At 34.1% G+C, this 23,422-nt stretch overlaps 1 protein-coding gene across 1 annotated transcript in view; it reads left to right on the top strand.

Annotated features, from left to right (window-relative positions):
* Positions 1-23,422, top strand: part of LOC105500932 — a 161,676-nt gene that overhangs the window by 109,232 nt on the left and 29,022 nt on the right. Inside the window, exons 11-13 of the mRNA XM_011926622.1 lie at positions 10,018-10,122; positions 20,608-20,697; positions 22,355-22,429. Coding sequence (XP_011782012.1) covers positions 10,018-10,122; positions 20,608-20,697; positions 22,355-22,429 — 270 coding nt within the window. The remainder of the gene's footprint in view (positions 1-10,017; positions 10,123-20,607; positions 20,698-22,354; positions 22,430-23,422) is intronic.

The following is a 23,422-nucleotide window of genomic DNA, read 5'->3' on the forward strand; positions in this document are numbered from 1 at the left end:
TTTTTGTATTTTTTAGTAGAGACGGGGTTTCACCATGTTAGCCAGGATAGTCTCGATCTCCTGACCTCGTGATCTGCCCGTCTCGGCCTCCCAAAGTGCTGGGATTACAGGCTTGAGCCACCGCGCCCGGCCAATAATTTTTTATGTGAATTATATCTATTAACATCCTAGGAGGCCAATAGAGCCTTGGGGAATCTGAGGGACTATAACAAAAGATCTAGTATTTGTGTTATCACAAAAGATGGGGAGAGACTGAAAAGTATTGAAATAAATTATATCTGAAAAGTTACCAGTTTGGCAAAAGGCAGAAAGCTATAGATTCAGGACCCTGAGCAAATCCCAAACTGGAAAAATCCAAAGGAATATAGAACAAATCACATAATATTCAAACTTCTGAAAATGAAAGATAAAGAAAAACCAAACATCAATCTAAGAAAAGTGGGAATGGCTATATTAATATCAGATAAGATAGACTTCCAAGCAAGGAAAGTTCTCAGAGACGCAGAGTGGCATTATATTAAGATAAAGAAAGCAACAAAAAAGAAAGGACATGCTACCTGTAGGGGAAAAACAATTTGAATGGAAATGGGTTTCTCATGAGAAGTGATGGAGGCCAGAAGTAAGTGGCAGAACATTTTTCAAGTGCTGGAATAAAACAACTGTGTTCCAGAATCCTATGTCCAGAAAAATATCCTTTAGGAATGAAGGAATCAAGACATTCTCAGATAGAAGAAAATTTGTTGCCAGCATACCTATCCTAAAAGAATGGCTAGGAAAAGTTCTCTAAATAAAGAGAAATAAGAGAAAAAATCCAGGAATATGTAGAAGGAACAAAGCCCACGTAAAGCAAAAATATGGGTAAGTACTATAAAACTTCCTTCTCCTTTTGAGTTTTCTAAGTTATGTTTGTCCATTGAAGCAAAATTTATCATGCTGATGTGGTTGTAACAGAATATAGAGGAAATATTTAAGACATATTATATGTCTTAAAGAGACATAAAGGGAGGTGAGATTTCTACATATCACTTGAACTAGTAAAATAATACCCTTAGTCAATTGTGGTAAGCTATATTTATAAAATGTAATACTTAGAGTAACAATTTAAAAGCTATGCAAAGAGATACACTAAAAACACTATAAATAAATAAAAGTAGAATTCTAAAATATGTTCAAGTAATGTACAGGAAGACCGGAAAAAGAAAACAGAGAAACAAAAGAAACCAGACAGAGCAGACAGAAAACAAAACCTAAAATGACAGACTTAAGCCCTAATTTAAATGTAAATGGTTTGAATTTAGCAATTAAATGACACAGTGGTAAAATGGATTAAAACACATGACCCAGATATATAATATTTACAAGAAACAAATTTAAAACATAATGATATAGCTAGTTTGAAAATAAAAAAGTTAAAAATACACAGACATCCATCAAAGAAAAGTGGGAATGGCTATATTAATATCAGATAAGATAGACCTCCAAGCAAAGAAAGTTCTCAGAGACAAAGAGGGCATTACATAATGATAAAAGTGTCAGCACATCAAGAAGACATGCCAGTCCTAAAAAATATATGCACCAGACCATAGAACTGCAAAACATGCAAAGCAAAATCTACGAACTGAGAGGAGAAATAGACAATTCCACAATTATAGTTGGAGAGTTCTGCATTTCTCTCTCAAGAATTCATAGAACACTTAGAAAATCAGCAACAACCTCATCAACCAGTAGGTTCCAGTTGAAATTTATAAAACACTGTACCCAACAAAAGCAGAATGCATGTTCTTTTCAGATGCCACGAAACATATACCAGGATAGAGCAAATCCGTAAGGGACTAAAACTAGAAATCAGTAAGAGGAAGATAACAAAAATCTCCGAACACTTGGAATCTAACAGAATCTAACTCCAAACAGTACAACTATGAATAAACTATGGTAAAGGAGAAATTGCTAGGAATTTAAAAAATACATTGAACTGAATAAAAATGAAAATACAGCATATCAAAGTTTGTGGAACATAGCTAAGCAGAATTTATAGCACTAAATGTTTTCAATAGAAAAGAGAAAGTCTCAAATTAATAACTTAAGCTCCCACTTAAGAACCAAGAAAAAAAGAGCAAAATGAACCAAAAGCAAGCAGAAGGAAGGAATAAAAACAGAAATCAATGACATGGAAAACAGAAAAACAGTAAGGAAAATTAATGAAAGGAAGAGCTAGTCATTTGAAAAGATCAGTGAAATTAATCTCTAGCAAGACTGACAAGAAAAAAAGAAAAGCCATAAATTACCAATATTATAAATGAAATGAGATGTTACTACAGACCCTGTAGATATCAAAAGATTAATGTAGGAATACTATGAACAACTCTATACACACATACATTTGATTACTTAGATGATGTGAAGAAATTCTCGAAAAACACAAACTACCACAACTCACCCAGTATGAAATAGATTATTTGAATAGCCCTATAAGTATTAAGGAAATTGAATTATTGATTTATAGAACATTCCACTTCTCCTAAATATGTAAGCCCAGATGATTTTACTGGAGAGAATTCTACCACACATTTAAGGAACAGTTAACACTGATTCTATACAATCTCTTTAAGAAAATAAGAGGAGGGAAGACTTCTCAATTCATTTTTTGAAGCTAGTAATACCCTAGTATCTAAACTAGGCAGTAAACAAACAAACAAACACACACACAAAAGGAAGAAAGAAAAATGCAGACCAATATCCTTGCTATGGTTCAAATGTTTGTCTCCTCCAAAACTCATGTTGAAATTTAATTGTTATTGTAACAGTATTGAGAGGTGGGACCTTTAAGATGTGAGTAGGTCCTTATGGGTGGGAAGAATGCTATTAGAAATGGGCAAGTTCAGACCTCTTTTTCCCTCTTGGCCTTTCTGCCTTCCCCATGTGAGGACATAGTAAGAAGGCCTACATCAGATGCTAGTGTCTCGATCTTGGACTTCTTTCCAGCCTCTAGAACTGTGAGATAATAAATTTTTATTCTTTATAAATTACTCAGTCTCAAGTGTTCTGTTATAACAGTGCAAAACAGATTAAGACAACTCCTTATAAATATTGGATATAAAAATCCTTAACAAATGTTAGGTCATAGAATTAAAAATACATAAAAGGAATTATCCACCATGACTTTAGGGAATTATTCCAGAGATTTGAGGCTGGCTCAGTACTGGAAAATCAATCTTTGTAATTCATCATTTTAACAGAATAAAGAAGAAAAATTACATGATCATATTAATCAATGAAGAGAAAGCTTTTGACAGATTTCATCACCCATTTTCATGATAAAAATTTTCAGAAAAATAGGAATGGAGGGAAACTTCTACAGCTTGATAAAGAGCAGCTACAAAAACCTACAGCTAACATAGGATTTAATGGTGAAAGCCTGATTGTTTCCCCACACCACTCTTATTCAACATAGTGCTGGAAATTCTAGGCAGTGCACTAAGGCAAGAAAGGGAAAGAAAAGCTTGCAGACCAGAAAAGAAGCAATACACCTGCCCCTATGTGCAGACTGTCTACATAGAAAATTCTGAGGAATCAGCTAGGTGCAGTGGCTCATGCCTGTAAGCCCAGCACTTTGGGAGGCCAAGGCAGGTAGCTTGCTTGAGCCCAAGAGTTTGAGACCAGCTGGGGCAACATGACAAAATCCCATCTCTACAAAAAATACAAAAATTAGCTGGGCATGGTGGTATGTGCCTGTAGTCCCATGGCCTTAGGGCTTTCTGGGAGGCTGAGGTGGGAGGGTCACCTGAACCTGGGAGTTTGAGGCTGCAGTGAGCCGTGATCATGCCACTGCACTCCAGCCTAGACAACAGTGAGATCCCCATGTCAATAAATAAATAAATAAGTTCTGAGGAATCTGTATAAGAAAAATCTCACAGAACTAATAACTGAACTCAGTAAAGTGACAGGATACAAAATAAACATGAATAATTCATTGTATTTCTATGTATCTATAGATGAACATGTACTGAAATATATACTGAAATTAAAACTGTATCATTTATAATTTCTTAAAACTGAAATAATTAAGTGTAAATCTAACAAAGCATGTGTAAGAGTTAGATGCTGAGGACTACAAAATGCTGATAAAAGAAATAAAAGTGATCTAAGTAAATAGAGAGATTCCCTATTTACAGATTGGAAGAATCAGGATAGTAAACCTGTCATTTCTCCTCAAATTGATATATAGATTTAAGCAATTCCTGTCAAATTTTCAGCAAGGCTTTTTTGTACATGTAAACAGGAGTATTCTAAAATTTGTATGGAAATGAAAAGGAAGTAGAATAGCTAAAATAATTTTGGATAAGAAGAATGAAATGGGAGAAATCAGTTTAGCTGACTTCCTGACTTACTGTGTTACAGTCATTAAGATTATGTGGTCTTGGTGGATGCATAGGCCTATAGATCAATGGGACAGAGTAGAAAACCCACAAATGGACTCCTACAGATATGCACAACTGATTTTTTTTAATAAAAATACAAGAAGTATTCAATGGTGTAGGATGGCCTTTTCAAACAATTGCTGCTGAATCAATTGTACATCCCTTAGCCAAAAAAAAGAACCCTGACCTAAGTCTTGTATCCTATAAAAAATGACTTAAAATAATCATTCATAGACAAATGTAAAATATAAAACTATTGAACTTGTAGAAAAAACAGGAGATCTTTGGGATTTAGGGCTAGGCAAAGCATTCTTAGACTTGACACCAAAAGCACTATTTGTACAAGGAAAAATAGGTAAATTGGACTTCATCAGAATTAACTTTTTTCTCTTAAAAAGACCCTGTTAAGAGGGTGTGTGTGTATATATACACTTATGTGTGTGTGTGTGTATGTGTGTGTATATATATATATTTTTTTTCCCCCATCAATGCAAATGTTAACATAGTGAAAAAGGCAAATAACCTTCCCCAGGGTCTCAGATTACATTTTGAAAACTGATATTCTGCCTTAGGTTTCATTTAAATGAAACTTAACTTGACCCTGAAACTAATTTGCATGTCTCTTTCCCTTAGTGAACAGAATACTCTGACCTTGGGTCATCAGTATGAACAAGAGTTATTGTATCAGCTTGTAATATGCATCATGGCCTTAGGAGGTATGCAGGAACTATTAAACACAAATTAACCCAGGATGCTTCAGAGTTAGTCATTCAGTTTGCTATGCAACAGCCATTGTCCTTTCAAGTTCTGGCAGCCACTACCTCTGTTGCTTCTAATATTTTCCTAGGACTCTTCTTAGAAGTTCTGAGCATTGCTGGGAGAAGCAATTTACCATGGTTATAATACTAGTTTAATTTAATAAATTAAATAATACTAGTTTAATTTAATAAATTCTCTCCTAAAGGTGCTTCTGTACTTTCCCTTGAGAGCAAATTATTGTTGTTTAGTGATAGCTTTCCTGCCCTTCCTACTTGGAGACTTGTATCTTAACTTCTAGGGCAGTAGTTTTATTCTGGTTGCTTAAGCTGCTGGAGGCGTACTCCATGGGAAAAATTACTGTACTATATATGACATAACATTTGAATACCTGAAATCCTCTTAATTTGTAGGTGATCCTTAGAAGATTTGCCAGCTGTTTTTGGAAGAGTTTATTCATCTTTTAGTAAGGACTTCCTGGCTCTAGGTCTGTACAGCATAAAGTGATGCACTATGCCCAGCATAACAGGACAAGTGAGACCAAAAACTTAATTTTGAAGTCTTATGCTGGAAAAATTACCTGGCAACTACAAAATCTGCCTTTCTCAAAATACTGTACTCTTCTGGGAAACAGGAAACATGTGATCAAGTGTATGGAATAGTTGAGGATTGTGTCTCTGACTAGAAATAAAAGCACTCCAGATGCAGTGACACCTTATAATAGTGAATCTTTATTTACTGGGTTTGGGTTTTCATGTATTACTCTGGAAAGTCTGTGTATTATCCACACTCCAGATGTCATTGTTAAGCGTTCATTTTTAAAGCTAGAGTTATGTCTTTTTGCAGTTGATGCTTTAAAATTGAGCTCATTTTCCTGGTGAAACACAGATCATTTTGGGGAAAAGGCATAGTCCAATTAAATATTATTACAAGTAAATAAAAATATTAAAGAAAACATAATTATCAATATTGTGGAAAAACATAATTATCAATAATATTGTGGCTTCATAAAGCTATTATTTTAAAATCTTACCACATTTTCTTGTCATGAATACCTGATTATTATTTTTTTGTATGTAACTATTAAAATTTTTTTTCTTTTTACTGTTTTATTATTATTTTATTTTATTTTTTGTTTTTTGAGGTGGAGTCTCACTGCAATGCCCAGGCTGGAATGCAATAGTGTGATCTCAGCTCACTGCAACCTCTGCCTCCTGAGTTCAAGCTATTCTCCTGCCTCAACCTCCCAAGTAGCTGGGACTACAGGCGTATGCCACCATGCCCAACTAATTTTTATATTTTTAGTAGAGATGGGGTTTCACCATATTGGCCAGGCTGGTCTCAAACTCCTGACCTCAAGTGATCCACCTGCCTGGGCCTCCCGAAGTGCTGGGATTACAGGCATGAGTCACTGTGCCCAGCTTATTATTTTATAATAGTTTTATTTTTAAAAATAGTTTTAGACTTACAGAAAACCTACAAAGACAGTATGGCAGTTTCCCATACATACCACACTGTGTTTCTCCTATTATTAACATAGTAATAGTGGATTGAATAGTTGTCTCCAAAAGATATGTCCAAGTCCTAATCCATGGCGCCTGTGAGTGTGACCTTATTTAGAATTAGAATCTTTGCAGATGTAGTTAAGGATCTTGAGATGATATCATCCATAGGGTCGCCTTGAATCCTGTAACCTTATAAAAGGTGAATGCCATGTGAACACACAGAGAGACACTCAGAGAAGAAGGCCATGTGCTGGTGGAGACAGAAATTGGAGTGATGTTGCTGCAGGCAAAAGAATGCCAAGGATTGCCAGCAACCCCTGAAGCTGGGAAGAGCAAGGAGAAATTCCTCCCTAAAGTCTTCAGAGGGAGCATGGCCCTCCCTTCACCTTGAATCCTGAACTGTGAGAGAATGTTTGTTGTTTTAAGCCAACCAGTGGTAATTTGTTATGGCCGCCCTCGGGAATTTATATGACGTATTATAGTAGTATGGTGCATTTGTTAAAATTAATGAACCAATATTGATACATTATTGTTAACTGAGATCTACATTTCATTCAGATTTCCCTAGTTTTTATGTAATGTCTTCTTTCTGTTTCAGGATCTCATCCAGGATACCATATTTACATTTAGTTGTCAAGTCTGCCTTAGGCTCCTCTTGGCTGTGATGATTTCTCAGACTTTCCTTGTTTTTGATGGCTTTGACAATTTTGAGGAGTTCTGGTCAGGTATTTTGTAGAATGTCTCCCATTTGGGATTTGCTTGATCCCCTCCCCTCTCTTCCTTTTCTTAGAGACAGGGTCTTGCTCTGTTGCCCAGGTTGGAGTGCAGTGACGTGATCGTGGCTGACTACAGCCTTGACCTGCAGGGCTCAAGTGATCCTCCCACTTCAGCCTCCTGAGTAGCTAGGACTACAGGCACATGCCACTATACCTGGCTAATTTTTAAGATATTCTGTAGGGTCTTACTTGCTTAAGCCGGTCTTGAACTCCTGGCCTCAAGTGGTCCTCCAGCCTTGGCCTCCCAAAGTTCTGGGACAGGTGTGAGCCACCACACCCAGCCATGATGTTTCTCTGATTTGATGGGATTATGTGATTTTCTGAGGAAGACCACTGAGGTAAAAAGTGCCATTTTCATCAGGTATCAGGGGTATGTACTATGGACATGATTTACCAATGTTGATGTTAACCTCGATCACCTGGCTAGGTAGTGTTTACCAGGTTTCTTCATTTAAAGTCTCTCTCTTTTTCCCTTCCCATATTATTCTCTTCAGAAGAAAGTCACCATGCACAGCCACACCTAAGAAGTGGGGAGTTATGCTCCACCTCCTTGAGGGTAGAGTGTCTACAAAAATTTATTAGAATTCTTCTGTATAGGAAGTGTGTCTATTCTTCTTATTTATTTATTTACTCAGTCATTTATTTATGTCAGTATAATTTGAGAATATTTACATTATACTTTGAGTTGTAATCCAATATTACATTATTATTAGTTTTGATAAATTTTTTTGATCTTTGGCCATTGGGAACTCCTTCAGTTGGCTTCTATGTCTCTTTTGACACCCTATCATTGTGGGATTTTTAAAATAACGCTTTCTTAATTTTTGGCAGTATTAGATATTCTAGGTTCATCTTGTATATTTCCTGCCCCAGTCCTAGAATCAGCCATTTCAACAAGGAGTCCTGGGTCTCTTTATTGGGGAATATAATTAAAAACTGAGATCCAGGCAGTAGGTGTACTTATTTCTACTGGGCATTGTTGCTTCTAGGTCTTGTCAGCTGTCAAAGCAAGGAAATATATGTGTGTACACAAACTTGTATAAATAAATACATGTATCTATACATATTTCTATATGTAAACATCTGTATCTATAGTAAGCTAAATATGAGTTCTTACTGATGCATCCAACTCTAATCCATTACCACATGGGTCATTCTAGTTTCCTTCCTTTTTTTCTACTCCACTTGTACTCCAGCAGTGACAAACCAGGCTTCCATAATTCTCCCTCGATTTATTAAATTTTTCAATTCCAGTACACATGCATAGAAGTATCAGAATTGTTAGTTCATAATCATGTAGAATACAACTTTATTACCTAATGTATAACGCTATGTGCACAGTTCCTTTTGCCTTAAGTTTTATGTCCTCATTTCCAACATAACTGAGGTCAACAACATTTCCCCCCACCCCTTTGGGTGAGATTGTTTCATGTGTTTGTAATACAGTTAGACTGTTTTATTACATTCTGCATTCCATCCTGGGATTCCTCCTGACCTCCTAAATGATTTTTAAAAATTCATATTAAAGAAGAGATCAGGCATATTTAGGGTGGTATGGCCGTAGGCATCAATTTGCATTGCATTAAAATTCAACTCTTATGCTTCAAAGTTCAATGGGTTTTAAAAAATGTATAATGTCATGTAGCCACAATTTTACAGAATACTTTCACATCACTAAAAATATCCCCTAGGCCTGATTAATTTTTATTTGGAAAAGAAATACAGAAACCAAACTAGCAAACACCTGAGAATATGTTAGTAAGATTTTGGAAATGTTAACATTTTGTCATACTTGTTTCATATTTTTTAAAATAAAATTTTAAAAATTATTAAATTAAGGCCTTTTGTACTTCTTAATTCCATTTCTCTTCCTCCCTACCCAGCAGTTAGTGGTATAATTATAGTAGTTTTTCCAGTCCATGAGTTTATACTTTACTAGATATATTTGTGAGCCTAACCAATAAATAATACATTTTTTGTGTGTTTTCTGGATACATTTATATAAATGACATAGTTTTATATGATTCTTTCTAAAACTTGCTTATTTTCTTCTCAATACCATGCTTCTAAGATCCACCTCTAGATCATAATTTTTGTTTGTGTTTTAATGTGTTTTATAGTGTTTATGAGTATACCACATTTTATTTATGTTGCTCTATTAATGGCCATTTAGATTGGGTTTAATTTTTTATTTCACATGCTCTGTGAATGAATATACCATACACATTTTCCCATGCGTGTGTGAAAGAATTTGCCTAGACTATATAGCTGGAAGTTAAATTCCAGGAAGATGTGGCATGTACAATTTCTACTCTACTAGATATGGCCAATTGGCTTCCAGTGTGTTCTATAAATTTCCCCAAGTCCTTAGCGTCAGTTGGTAATGCAGACTTTTACATTTTTGCTAACCTGATGGCTTTAAAAAAAATTCTTTACCAGATTTTCAGAAGCTGTGGAACCAAAAATTCTCAGCAACTAAAAATAATTTTGACAGGAGATTGAGTTTTTACTCTTGGGGCCATTTCTTACCATTTTTAATAACCTTTTATGTTACTTTCAAAGATGTGTGCTTATCCAGAATTCACGAAGTTGCTTTGGAATACAGCTGCACCTAAATTCTCTGTTCCAGAATCTGTCATGAAGAAAACTCTATATCCAAAATATGAGGTAACATACCAAATGGGTTTTCTCTTTTATTGTTGTTGTTATTTAATAATTAAATTGTATAATTGGCTATAACATTGCATTTTACTGGACATTTATGTAAATTACCAGACAGTTATTGCCATAATTAGGATTAATTGGATATCACTATAGAAATTATTTATATATGTAAATAATTATATGTATGTATAGAATCATATACCTACATACTTAGGAATTTTAAATTTTGTATGTTCTATACATATACACACACACATATATAATTTTTTTGAGATGGAGTTTTGCTCTTGTTGCCCAGGCTGGAGGGCAATGGTGCAATCTTGACTAACCGCAACCTCTGCCCCACCGGGTTCAAGCAATTCTCCTGCCTCAGCCTCCTGAGTAGCTAGGATTACAGGCTTGCGGCACCACACCTGGCTAATTTTGTATTTTTAGTGGAGACGGGGTTTCTCCTTGCTGGTGAGGCTGATCTCGAACTCCTGACCTCAGGTGATCCACCCACCTTGGCCTCCCAAAGTGCTGGGATTACAGGGATGAGCCACCACGCCTGGCCATAATTTTATATATTTAATGTATATTTAAAAAATGTTATACTTATCCATGTGACTTTAGCTAGTTAAGAAGAATATTCTGTTTTCTTTTTGAAAGAATGTTTTATTTGATTGAGAGTTCAAGATATAAAGCCACTTGAGTTGTTTAGAGATCTTCATGGTATTTTCATTTGTTTTTAAAATCACATTTTAAATTAAATTAATATTAAAAACATTTAATAATACCCAAATGTGGTAATCTTTTTCCTTACTTTAAGGAAGAATGATTACTCTCATTTTATATTATACTGATCATTTTAAAAATTAGAAAAATAAGGAGAAATAAAACAAAATAACCTATTACTCTTCTCCCACAGAGAATTGCTGCCCACTTTTTGGTTCATTTTCTTTGGTTTGTAAAAATTCTTCTCCTTTTTCCTCCTCCTCTTTTCTGCTTTTTCCTTTTTTTTTTTCTTTTACAGTATTTCAGTGATGAGCATCATTGTACATAAATTTTTAGTGGCATTCAGGATTATTTTATTTGCACAGCGTTGTAGGCAGCTTATGAAAACACATATATCAGAAAAGGATAAAACAAAAAGGTTAAAGAAATTGTGGGGAAAACATAACATGAGTAATAGCATAGTAAAGCCAGAGGTAAGGTTAATATGAAGACATTCAGTTCATGTATGCTGTTGCTTGAAATGGGGTCATCAGTTTATCTCCTAGCTTCCCTGCAACCAAGGCATGGTTGGAGTTTTGTTCATATTTAACCTGTCAATACTACATGTTTAGAATGTTAATATTGAAATATCTTTGCATTTCTTGGATTACTTGTTCATAGTGTATTATTGTTAAATATTATGTTGAATTCTGTTAGGCCATATTTCATTTTTAATTTTAAATATATACTCATGGGTGAAATATCTGTGTAGTGCATTTTTTTTTCCTTTGTTGGACTTTGCTATCAGAGCTATTCTTGCTTTATAAGGTTAACTGGATAGCATTTCATCATTTTTAATATTCTGAAATTGATATGGCATAGGAATAATCTTGAAAAGTTGGAAGAATTCACTGTTCAGACTCATCTGAGCCATTTGGTAAGATAATTGTTTGATAATTAAAAATTTTTCTTTTCTAATTCTTAGCTTATTCATATTTACTATTTTTCTTGGCAATTGGCAACATATTCCTACAGAAAGCTATGTATTTAGTTGAGATTTATAAGTTATATGCATAGAGTTACGTATATTTTGTCAGTTTTAATATTCATTTCTAATATTGCATCATTTTCTTTTTCCTTTCTGATGGTGTTTCTGATTTTTTTTCTTAGATTAGAATTTTTAGAAAGTAGTTTTTTTCTTTTTTCATTTGTTTTTAAATTAAATGCTTTCTCTATATGTGTCAGACTACTATACTCATACCAGTATGACACCATCCCTTTTATTTTATTTTTTAAGAAAGATATGTAATACATAGTTCCCCGGCTGTTACATATCATGGCCAGTCAACCAGGAAAACACATGAGTTTAACCCACCATCTTTGACCAAAACCTTTTTGGATTAATTATTAATTCAGTGTTGTTACTTCTCCTTTTTAACATATTTTTGGTTATTGGCTTTCTGCTTTCCATAGAATGTTGACATTCTATGTTGGCATTATTCTAATTTTTTTTTTTCTTTTTTTGAGACAGAGTCTTACTCTATCTCCAGGCTGGGGTGCAGTGGTACAATCTTGGCTCACTGCAACCCCCGCCTCTCAGGTTCAAGCAATTCCCCTGCCTCAGCCTCCTGAGTAGCTGGGACTACACATGCGCACCACCACGCCTGGCTAATGTTTTGTATTTTTAGTAGAGATGGGGTTTCACCATTTTAGCCAGGATGGTCTCCACCTCCTGACCTTGTGATCTGCCCACCTTGGCCTCCCAAAGTGCTGGGATTATAGGTGTGAGCCACCACACCCAGACTCTAATTTCTTTTGCTGAAAACTTAATTTCTTCATGTTTCTTCTTTTTTTAAAATAAGTAATTTATGAGTTTTCTTCTGTGTACTTGACCTTATTTCAAACCTTTTCATGTGCAGTGTCTTTATTTTCAAACTAATTTATATTGCAATTTTCCTTTTCTTTTTGATACACTGTAGTGTTTAAACATTTTTTAAAAGCTTGTTGGAATTGTTTAAAATTTTATTTTTAAACCTTATTAGTGTAAGAAATATATTCTTCAAAATACCAGTTTCTTGGAATTTATGGATATTTGCTTTTTTTGTACTAGATATCCCAATATCTCTCAGTTAATTCAGTGGTATTATTTGTTATCATTTTTATATTGTGGCCAGACTAAGCAGAGCACACCTTTGGAATCAGATAGTCTCGAATCTGATATCCACTTACTTCCTGGGTAACCTTGTACTATTATTTTAACCTCATGAAGTCTCTTTTTTTTGTTTGCACAGTATGTTTTTTTGAGGATTTAATGAGAGACTATATGGTGCATTGCTCAATAAGTAGTAGGTGGTCAAATAATAATAGACTTAGCTATTATATTGTAATATTATTACATTTTATGTGGTATATTTATTTCATTTGATCTCATAAAGACTTTAATTAAATACGGATTTTCAATGAAGTTATTTTGTCAATTTTTCCATGTGTTAGCCAGGCGTGGTGGCTCATGCCTGTAATCCCAGCACTTTGGGAGGCTGAGGTGGGTGGATCACTTGAGGCCAGGAGTTGGAGACCAACCTGGCCAACATGATGAAACCCTGTCACTACCAAAAATACAAAAAAAAAAAAAAAAAAAAATTTTGCACGTGTTACTAACAGTTTTACTTTCTGTGATTAGAAGATATTTTGTCTTTATTATGAATTTTGTCTCTTATTGATTTGAAATGATCCAGTTTGGCCTATTCAGTGCTTGAATTCTACTCTAGTATGTCTAGCCCTGTGTTCTTTTCTCTGTGTTCAGAAATATTTTTATGTTAATACTTTTTGTTGTTTTTGTTTTGTTTTGTTTAGTTGTGCCATATAAGTAACATATGGTGTTTTGGTCCTACTATTATTATTTCATTTTGTGGTTTCTGTTTTTTTAAAATTTCTGTTCTCTTTTGTTAACTCCTTACTGTCTGTGCTGTTTTCAGAGTGGCAAGGGCTATTACAATTACTTCAGAAATTACACTAGTAGTATATGAATGCTATCTTGTAGTAAAAATTCAAACAATAAAGATGAATATGACATAAAGAGCATTCCCCCTTCTTAATGCTGTCCTTCTTCAGTTCTCTTCTCCCTGAAGTTGGCCGTTGTTAAATGCATTTTGTGTATCCATTCAGACATTTTCATTGTCATTTATGTCATGCAGGTGTGTGCAAATTAATACTTTTACATATGTGCATTTGTAATTTATGTTATTCTACATCTTAATTTTTTTTCACTTAAAATACTTGAATATGTATCTTTGCACATATATGTGTATTTTTCTGTTTGGAATTCCTAGTCAAAGTGTATGTATATTTCAAATCTTAGAAGATTATCATATATATTTGCGTTTCTTTAATAATGCAGTCTAACCTTTTCATTTACTTGAGAAAATACATATTGTTTTTGAAAAATATGTCATGAGCTAGAAGGAGAAAGTTAATAATATAAAGTATATGAAAAGATTACCTTAATGCAAAAGATTGGTGAATATTAATTTGCATAAGTCAATGTGGCATCCATGAAAATACGATGCTCACAATCTGCTTCAAGAAAATCTGCTGAGGGGGCATACTTGACTGGCAGCCTCCAGCTGCTGTCCTGTAGACCTAACATGGCATTTGCTCCAAGGCCATGCTTCCTTGGGGCTGCTCCCAGCCAGGGACTGAGCACAAGGTGGTTGCTAGAGCAGATGCATTCCTGCTTGACTGTGATTGCTTTCATGGGCAATTTTGGCTCAGGGACTTTTCATCTGCCTGGTTGAATATTTCTTAGAACTGTTTCGTGGTCTGAAGCTCTTCCTACCTAATCCTTCCTTTCTCATCCCCTTTCACAGATGTCAAATCTGCATAATGTTCTGAAGGCTCCCCCTGCCTATTCCTGTACCTTCTTTTTATCCTATACTGTTGGTGTCTACTACTTGAGCTGACAGAGTAGGGATTCTGTAATATGAGTGCAATGTTTTTTAAACTATATGTTTGTTTACAAAGTATAGGCATATATTTTTCTATGTATGTTTGCAGGAAAGTGTGAATGTAGGGAATTGAGGGTAGACAAAATTGTTTTAAAAGAAGTGAAATTGTAGCAGGAATAGGAAGTTAGTGAGAACTGGTGACCATGGAGTAACCCATTAGAAAAGTAGTCCGAAAGAAAATCAGTACTGGTGGTTATCCGCTCCCAGAGACCAGGAGAAAAAGATCCAATAGCATTTTCTGGCACAAAAAGATAGCTCAAGCTCACGTGACATTTTCATTTCACCAGAACTGGCATTGACTCTTTCTTCAAAGACTCCTGGTTCTGATGAATGGCAAATGATATTTAGATGCACAGATCTATGTGCTTATATTTTTAAAAAGCAAATTTAACTTATTTTTTTTGTTTGATGCTGCCTTTTTTATTTTCACCTGTTATTCCTTTTCTTAAACTTACATTTTTCAGTTGTTCCTTTTTAAATAAAATTCAGTAGTCTGGATATAATATACTCATGATTTTACATTTTCATGGTTATTTAAAAATATCTGGCATGTATTTAAACACATCAAGAGTCAATCAGAATCTATATCCTTTCCATGACGGATTAAGACTTTAAAATGTTTCACTTTACTCCCATCTGCCATCTGCCACATTTGAGACCATTAAATATTTTTGTTCCTGATAATTTCAGTGTTCACTCTGTGCATCAATAATTACATAGATTTAGCTGTTTTTCTGACTTAATTTTCTTTCCACAATTTCTTGTCTTACATCATTTCCTTTCTTCTAATCATTTTTGTTTTCCTTATTATATTTTTGACTAATTCTTTCTAGAAAGGTTTGTGGGTGGTAAATTTTGTAGTACTTGTATTTGTGGATGTATATTTATTTTCCTGTGCCTCTTGCATTCCAATTTGATGTGGCATAACATTCTGTTGTTCTAATTACTTGCCAGGCAGCATCCAGTGTTAATAATAAGTATCTAGACACTGTAGTTCTCATTCATCCCACTTGGAACTTCTTGGTCTTGTTTAAAATGAAGATATGAGTCTTTTTACATGTCATTTTTTCATTCATTCATCAGATAAATACATGCCAGTCACCTCTATGTTTGAGTCACTGTTCTAGAGGCTGGAGCTGCAGCAATGAAAATTCAAGGTCACTAATTTCATGGAGCTTACATTTTGGTGTGAGGTACAGATACAATAAACATGTACAGTGGATCCTTATCATTTGTGGTAGTTATGTTCCATAAAGTCACCTCAAGCACTGAATTACTTGATATTGAACTGTTGCTCTTAGGGGAAGTAGAAGGCGAGGGTCCTGTGAGCCTCTGGTTTTCATCAGCTGATCAATACATAACCTTGCTTTATGAGGTTTTCTATTTAAAGACACCTTATTTAATATATATTGTTGATTCATTACCACTGAAGTCATAGCTGACAGCACTATAACTCACGCCTGAAAGAAGCTTATGTAACACATTTATTTTCTCTGTAATGTACATTGCAGGTTTCTTGCACTTAGGAACACTAGCCAGCACTTCAGCACTATACTGGGGACCATTTTAAAGAGCAAAATCACAAACCAAAAGCACAAAAATGTGAAAAACACGACACTAAATAGGCCATGAGAAGGAAACTTCTTTACAGTACGAGAGCTGAAACAAGAAGGCAGAATGACATTTTGTTCAACCTCACCTGGGTGTTTAAATCTGCCACTGTGGTGTAGATTTGTCTATATTTTTCTGTAATATTGTCAATTTTTACTTTATATATTTTGGGGCCATGTTATTAGATGCATACAAATGAAGAATTGTTAAACATTGTTTGTGAGTCAAAACTTTCAGTAATGAACTGAGCTACTTTATTTTAGTAAACACTTTTACCTTAGAGTCTATCTATTTTTTTTTTTTTTTGAGACGGAGTCTCACTCTGTCGCCGGGGCTGGAGTGCAGTGGCCGGATCTCAGCTCACTGCAAGCTCCGCCTCCTGGGTTTACCCCATTCTCCTGCCTCAGCCTCCGGAGTAGCTGGGACTACAGGCGCCCGCCACCTCGCCCGGCTCGTTTTTTAGTATTTTTTAGTAGAGACGGGGTTTCACCATGTTAGCCAGGATGGTCTCGATCTCCTGACCTCGTGATCCGCCCGTCTCGGCCTCCCAAAGTGCTGGGATTACAGGCTTGAGCCACCGCGCCCGGCCTGAGTCTATCTTTATTATTAATGCATTGATAACAATTTTTCTTTATTAAATATTTGTTCCCTTACACATAACCTTTCTGTATTCTTATATTTTAGATGTGTCTTTTGTAAACAACGTGTGATTAGAGGAAAACAATTAAATAGAGTTGGATTTTTTTTTGTTTTTTAATTAGGCCTATTTAAAATTTACGTCCACTTTTTGTTGTTGTTTTTATTTTCTTACCCATTGTATGCTTAATTTTTGCCAATTATTTGGGTGTATTGTGTTTTATCATTTCTGTTGTAAAAGTTATATATAATTGATCCTTGAACAATGTGAGGGTTGGGGGTGCCAATCCCTCCACAGTTGAAAGTACATGTGTACTTTCAACTTTCCAAAAACTTAACTACAAATAGCTTATTGTTTACTGGAAGCATTACTGATAAACAGTCAATTAACACATATTTTATATGTTATATGTATTATGTACTGCATTCTTACAATGAAGTAAGCTAGAAAAAAGAAAATGGTATTAAGAAGATTATAAGGAAGAGAAAATATATTTACTGTTAGTTAAGTGGAAGTAGATGATCATAAAGGTCTTCACTTTGTTGTCTTTATACTGATTAGGCTGAGGCAGAGGAAGAAGAGAGGTTGTTTTTGCTGTTACAGGGGTAGCAGAGGCAGAAGAAAATCTGTAAATAAGTAGATTTTCTGAACCCATGAAGTTCAAACCCATGTTATTCAAGGGTCAACGGTATGTTTTTCTTATTTCTGTGACAGTTTCCCTAGAATATGCATCTTTCACTTATCGATATCTAATATACATTAATACCTTTATGCTCCTCCAGGAAAATACAGTGACTTCAGAAACCTTTGATTCCATTTACCCTTTCTTGACTTATGCTCTTACTTTGATAGATCCTTAGCTTTTAAAGTCCAAACTAAATTTTCATTTTATGTAATGTACCTTAAATTTTACCCATATATTTGTCTCTTTTTTTTTGCTTTTCTTTTTTTTTCCTCGCATCTCAGACACTTATATCTGGAATAATTTTACCCTCTGCCTAAATTGTATCCTATAGAATTTCTTTTAAGAGGAGGAGTAGAAGGTCTGCAGTTGGTGAAATCCCTGGTTTTTCTTAGTTTCAAAATGTCTTCATTTTGTTTCATTCTTGAGGGATATTTTATCTGAGTATAATATATTGGCAGATGTTTTAACACAATAGTGATGTTCCATTATTTTCTGGCATTCATTATTGCTGTTGAGAAGTAAGTCTTAAATGTAAAGACTTTGAAGCTAATGCATTTTCTGCTTCTACTAAACCTGGCCGGTTTTAAGTTTTTCATTTGCATTTCCTATAGTTTCACTATGATGTGTCTAGATGTGTATTTCTTTTTATTTATCACATATTGAAATCCTTTGAGTTTGTAGTTGACATCTTTCATTAGCTATGGAAAATTTTTAGTAATCTCTATCCATTATCTATTTCATTTTCTAGGACTTTAATCACATGTATTAGGTATCTTTTTTTTTTTTCTCTTGTGCTTGGTATTGGATTCTGGACAATTTCTTCTAACCTATATTATCGGTGAGGCCCACGAATTATCTCTTTAGTTGTGTATAATATACTGTTAAACTTGTTTTTTATATAGTGCTTTTTAGTATTTCTATTTTTCCCTAAATCTGTTATGTTATGGTGTTTCGTTTCTTTGTATACCTGTCTGTCTTTAAATGTTTGCTTATCATTGTATTTAAAACATGATTTTAAGGAAACATTTGAGACTTAGAATGGTATTATGGCATTTTCTTACTCCAAAGGACATTTTTGTTAGAACCTGAGGTCTTTACCATTTAGAAACAGCTTTAATCTAAAGTTGAGGCTTGAGTTTCTCTGACTACCCTCGTGATAGAGCCCAGACTGAAAGTCCACAAAAGAAGTTGATTATTTCCACCCACTTTTAATCTGAGGGTGTACCCCTGTGGTATTCCAGTTTATATATAATTGGGATGTGTTATCAGGCTCCACATCTCAGGTAGATTCTGGGCTTTGATTTTTGTCACCCTTGCCCCAAGAAATTGCCAAATCTGCAACTCAGAGTTATAGTTGTTTTGGCAAACATTCTGAGAACAAAGCATCTTTGAATAGTAGGCTTACCTTTTCTGGTCCTTGTTTTTTCTCAGATTTTGGCTCATCTTTTCATTTTGTTAGCTCTCTGATGGTTTAATCATTGTTTTTCAGATTATATGTAGCTCTCAGTTGTCCTTAGCAGAGTTCCTAATGTTACATAATTAGAAGCAGAAGTCATTATTGATTTTTAAAGGAACTGTTTCCATTTCTGTTTGCATCCCAGCTTTTATTGCATGCATACCAATTTCAACAATATCTTTGGGGTAGAGTAGGAGGACTTTTTTTTCCCATTGGATATCATATAAGCAACACTGTAAGTGCCCTCTCAAGATACCTTAGTCTGGGCATTATTTTGACAGTTTCCAAGGCTCCAGCATATAGGTTCCTTTTTTAAAATAAGTAACCATTAATTGTTAATAAGTTCCGAAGTTTTGATATCTATGAAGCATGGTACTAAGGTTGTTGTCCTTATTATTGTTAAAAGCATTCTTTTAAATATGTAATATCTGCTATTCCATCATATTTCTTACATATTTGTGTAAGCATATGACAAAATGGTTTGAAAATACCTGGTATACCATGTAGTTTGTTTTTAAAGAATAATGATGAAAGTGACCAGTATCTTTCCATTATGTCCAGTAATTATCTTACCATACATTGTACTATCACTACTTTCTGAAAATATAACTTGAGAGGATTTTTAGCAGAAATTCAATGCTTGGTGATTCCTAAGTTACCCATAACCTGCTCCATTGTCAGTAATAATTACATAATATTTTTTAAAACTGACTTTTTGTTCAATAAATATTTAAAAAATTTTAATGTTAGTGTTCGAGACGTAACAATTTCAAAAAACAAAGTAGTAGTATGATTTAATTAATCATTAATCCACCCGGCTGTCAAATTTAGGTGTTCTAGGTTTCTGCATATCCAAACCACTGATTACAAGATAGAGAAGTAGCACATTTAATAATAACATTAATTATTGTGGCAGTTTACTCTTACAACAACAAATATATCTACATACTTAACCGATAGAATTCAAAGCATAAAGCACTTAAGGCAAATTTCATTCCAGTTTACATTTAGAATGATTGCTTGTATTTAAAAATGAATATTCATATGTTGACAAGCAAACTAGATAATGTCTTGTTCATAATCCTAATATTAATATGCTACATAAATTCAATGTTAACCTGTGAGATCATAGGATCATCGATCACTCCTAAGATTAAGGATGCCAGAAATAATGTAGAAGTAACCATTTTGCTAAATGCCAACACTGAAGCCAAATTTCAGGTTTTAGCCAAATACTATGGCTGTAGCTGGACTTTGATGCATCTCTGGTGTTTTCTAGAATTACACTACTTTCATATGTTTTCTCTTTTGTTAATAATGTTGTACTGTGAAGTAACAGTCATCATAGGCTTTTAAAAAGTATTCCAAAACATAATTTAAAATTGTTATCTTTTTATCACAGAGTGTTCAAGCAAGCAGACTTTTAACTGATAAATTTTCATATAAAAGCAGTGCCATTACTTTATGTCGACATAGCAGAACAAATTTTTGGGTATGTACAATTTTTGTTCTTAATTAAGATTGTTTAGTATATCTGCTTACAGTCCAGATATTAATTATGGTAATTCCAGAAATTATTTCTTGGATCCGGGCATGGTGGCTCATGCCTGTAAATCCTGGCATTCTGGGAGTCTGAGGTGGGCAGATCATTTGAGGCCAGGAGTTCGAGACCAGCCTGGCCAATATGGTGAAACCCCATCTCTAGTAAAAAAATGAAAAAATTAGCTGGATGTGGTGGCATGTGCCTGTATCTTAGCTACTTAGGAGGCTGAGGTGGGAGGATGGCTTGAGCACGGGAGATCAAGGGCAACAGGGGGAGACTGTCTCAAAAACAATTTTTTTTTTCTTGGTGATTCCTCATTCTGGGAAATGGCTCAGACCATTCAGTGCTATCTTTACTGAAGATACATTTCTCCTTTCTCAAATATGCTGTTTTATGACTGTTAGAAGATGTTATTCACTAAATAATAGCAGGATATTTGTTGTGAGTTTTTCTAACATTTCTAGTTTTTTCAGTCATTCTTGTGTAGGTCTTCAATATCAAAGGAACATGTATATGAGTCTGACTAAATGGAGAAACTGTTCGTGGCCATGAAACACAGTAAGACTGATCACTTTAAATGGTGATCAGATGCATAGTCATGACTTTTAGTATAACTAACTGCAGTGTATCCAATGACCTGACCTTTATGGGGTACAATTAGAACATGGTTTTATTTTTCTCTCACTAGTGCCTAATATAGTCTTTTTTTTTTTTTAGACAAAATCTCACTCTGTCTACCAAGCTTGAGTACAGTTGTAAAATCATGGCTTACTGCAGCCTGGACCTCCTGGGCTCAAGTGATTCTCCCACCTCAGCCTCTTGAGTATCTGGGACTACAAGTGCACACTACTATACACAGCTAGTTTTTTTTTATTTTTTATTTTTTTAGAAATGGGGTCTCACTATGTTGCCCAGACTGGTCTCAAAATTCCTAGGCTTAAGTGATCCTCTTGCCTCAGCCTCCCAAACTGTTGGGATTGCAGGTGTAAGCCACTGGATCTGGCCTAGATATTTCTTTATTGCTGTTTGCATCATTATTATGCTTAAGGACATGGAACGTGCCATTTTCTTTGTATTTTGCACTCTAGTTTAGTAGAGCTTTCCAACTCTTAATATAATAACACCAGTCTGGGTGTTATTATAGTAAGTGGTAACACTTGTGTGGTTTCCTGAACTAAAAGGTTGAGATTGCTCATGATTAGAGGAGACTGTCCAGGGGCTCCCGCTAAAGCAGGCCCAGGGTGAAGGAAATTCATGGCTTAGCGTATCTGTCATACATTCACACACACCAGTGCCACCTACACCAGCTGGGTAGCTTTGCACTGTCCTACCTTGTACGTAGCAGGTACTTGGTTTTTGTTATATTAAGTTGAATTTTTTAAAAAAATATAGTTTTTATTATTATACACACTTCTACGTTAATTGATAGATTTTAAGTTCTCTTCCTCTGTATAAAGTCAGTGACTTCAAACTCAATATCTGTATTTTAATTAGTATTTCTGAATTTCATTAATTTACCTAAACATTATTAGCCAAGGGTTATATACTTTAGCTTACCAAATAGTATTTGTGGCTAATGTATGTTTTTCATTTGATTATTTCACAGTGTTTCTTACCAAGAAAATCTGCATCATTTGAAAATATCCAAAAATGGTTTAGTGCACAATCTACACAACTAAGGGTACTATAATTTTATAGTTTTCACTCTCTAGAAGAAACATGTGTATTCCTAGGAATAATAATCACCTTATAGTTTTTTTAAAGCATATATTTCTATATTATATTCTCTAGTCTAATTACATATTGAGTTTTATATAGTTTCTTGAGATGGGGGAGTACAGTAAGTTGCAGATGGTCAATATCTCTATTGTACTTTAGTATATATCTTAAAGTACATATCTGGCTAGTATGAAATTATTATGTTTGAAATTTGGGCCAAAATTCACTATACAGAAATACTTCTCTGTAACAAATTATTTATTAGCAAATGAAATGCATTTAACTTATTGATGATGGCTCAATAGGCAGGAAATGCTATATCAATGGATTTAAAGTAATTTATCTTTTGTAAGTAATAAGTATTAGAGTTTCAAGTATTAATGCATAATTATTAAAATTATAATTATTAATATTATAATATTAAATAATACTGTTATTAAAAATTAAGTGGATTCTCTAATGATTAGATAAAATAAATACTGTAATAGGTTGCGATTTTATTACTTCCTATTATAAATATAGAATTGAAAGTTATTGTGGAGAATATTTGAATGGTATTGTATAGAAATTCAGTGTTGTTAAAGCGCTTTTGAAAGAAAACCCAAATTGATTTTTATGGAATAAGGCATTTTAACAGCTTTTGCCCATTCTACTAGTTTTTTTGCATTAAATATAAAAGTACAGCGTGTAATTTATTTGGATATGTAGAGAGCATTCTCTTTCAATTAAAATATAGAAAATCATAATGTTATCTAATTTATAGTGTTGTTTACATATACCTAATTAAACATCCTATGACCAACTAAATTATTGTACTTTGCTTGAACTAATCCACTATTAACTTTATCAGCTGACTTTTGAATAATTTTAAGATTACTGGTTTTTAAACTTTTCAATTAAGTGACCAAACCACATTAATAGTAATTGTAACAGAATTAATTAATTTTGAATGCAT

This window comes from Colobus angolensis, unplaced genomic scaffold, assembly GCF_000951035.1.
Source record: "Colobus angolensis palliatus isolate OR3802 unplaced genomic scaffold, Cang.pa_1.0 Scaffold119, whole genome shotgun sequence".
Classification (NCBI taxonomy): Eukaryota; Metazoa; Chordata; class Mammalia; order Primates; family Cercopithecidae; genus Colobus; species Colobus angolensis.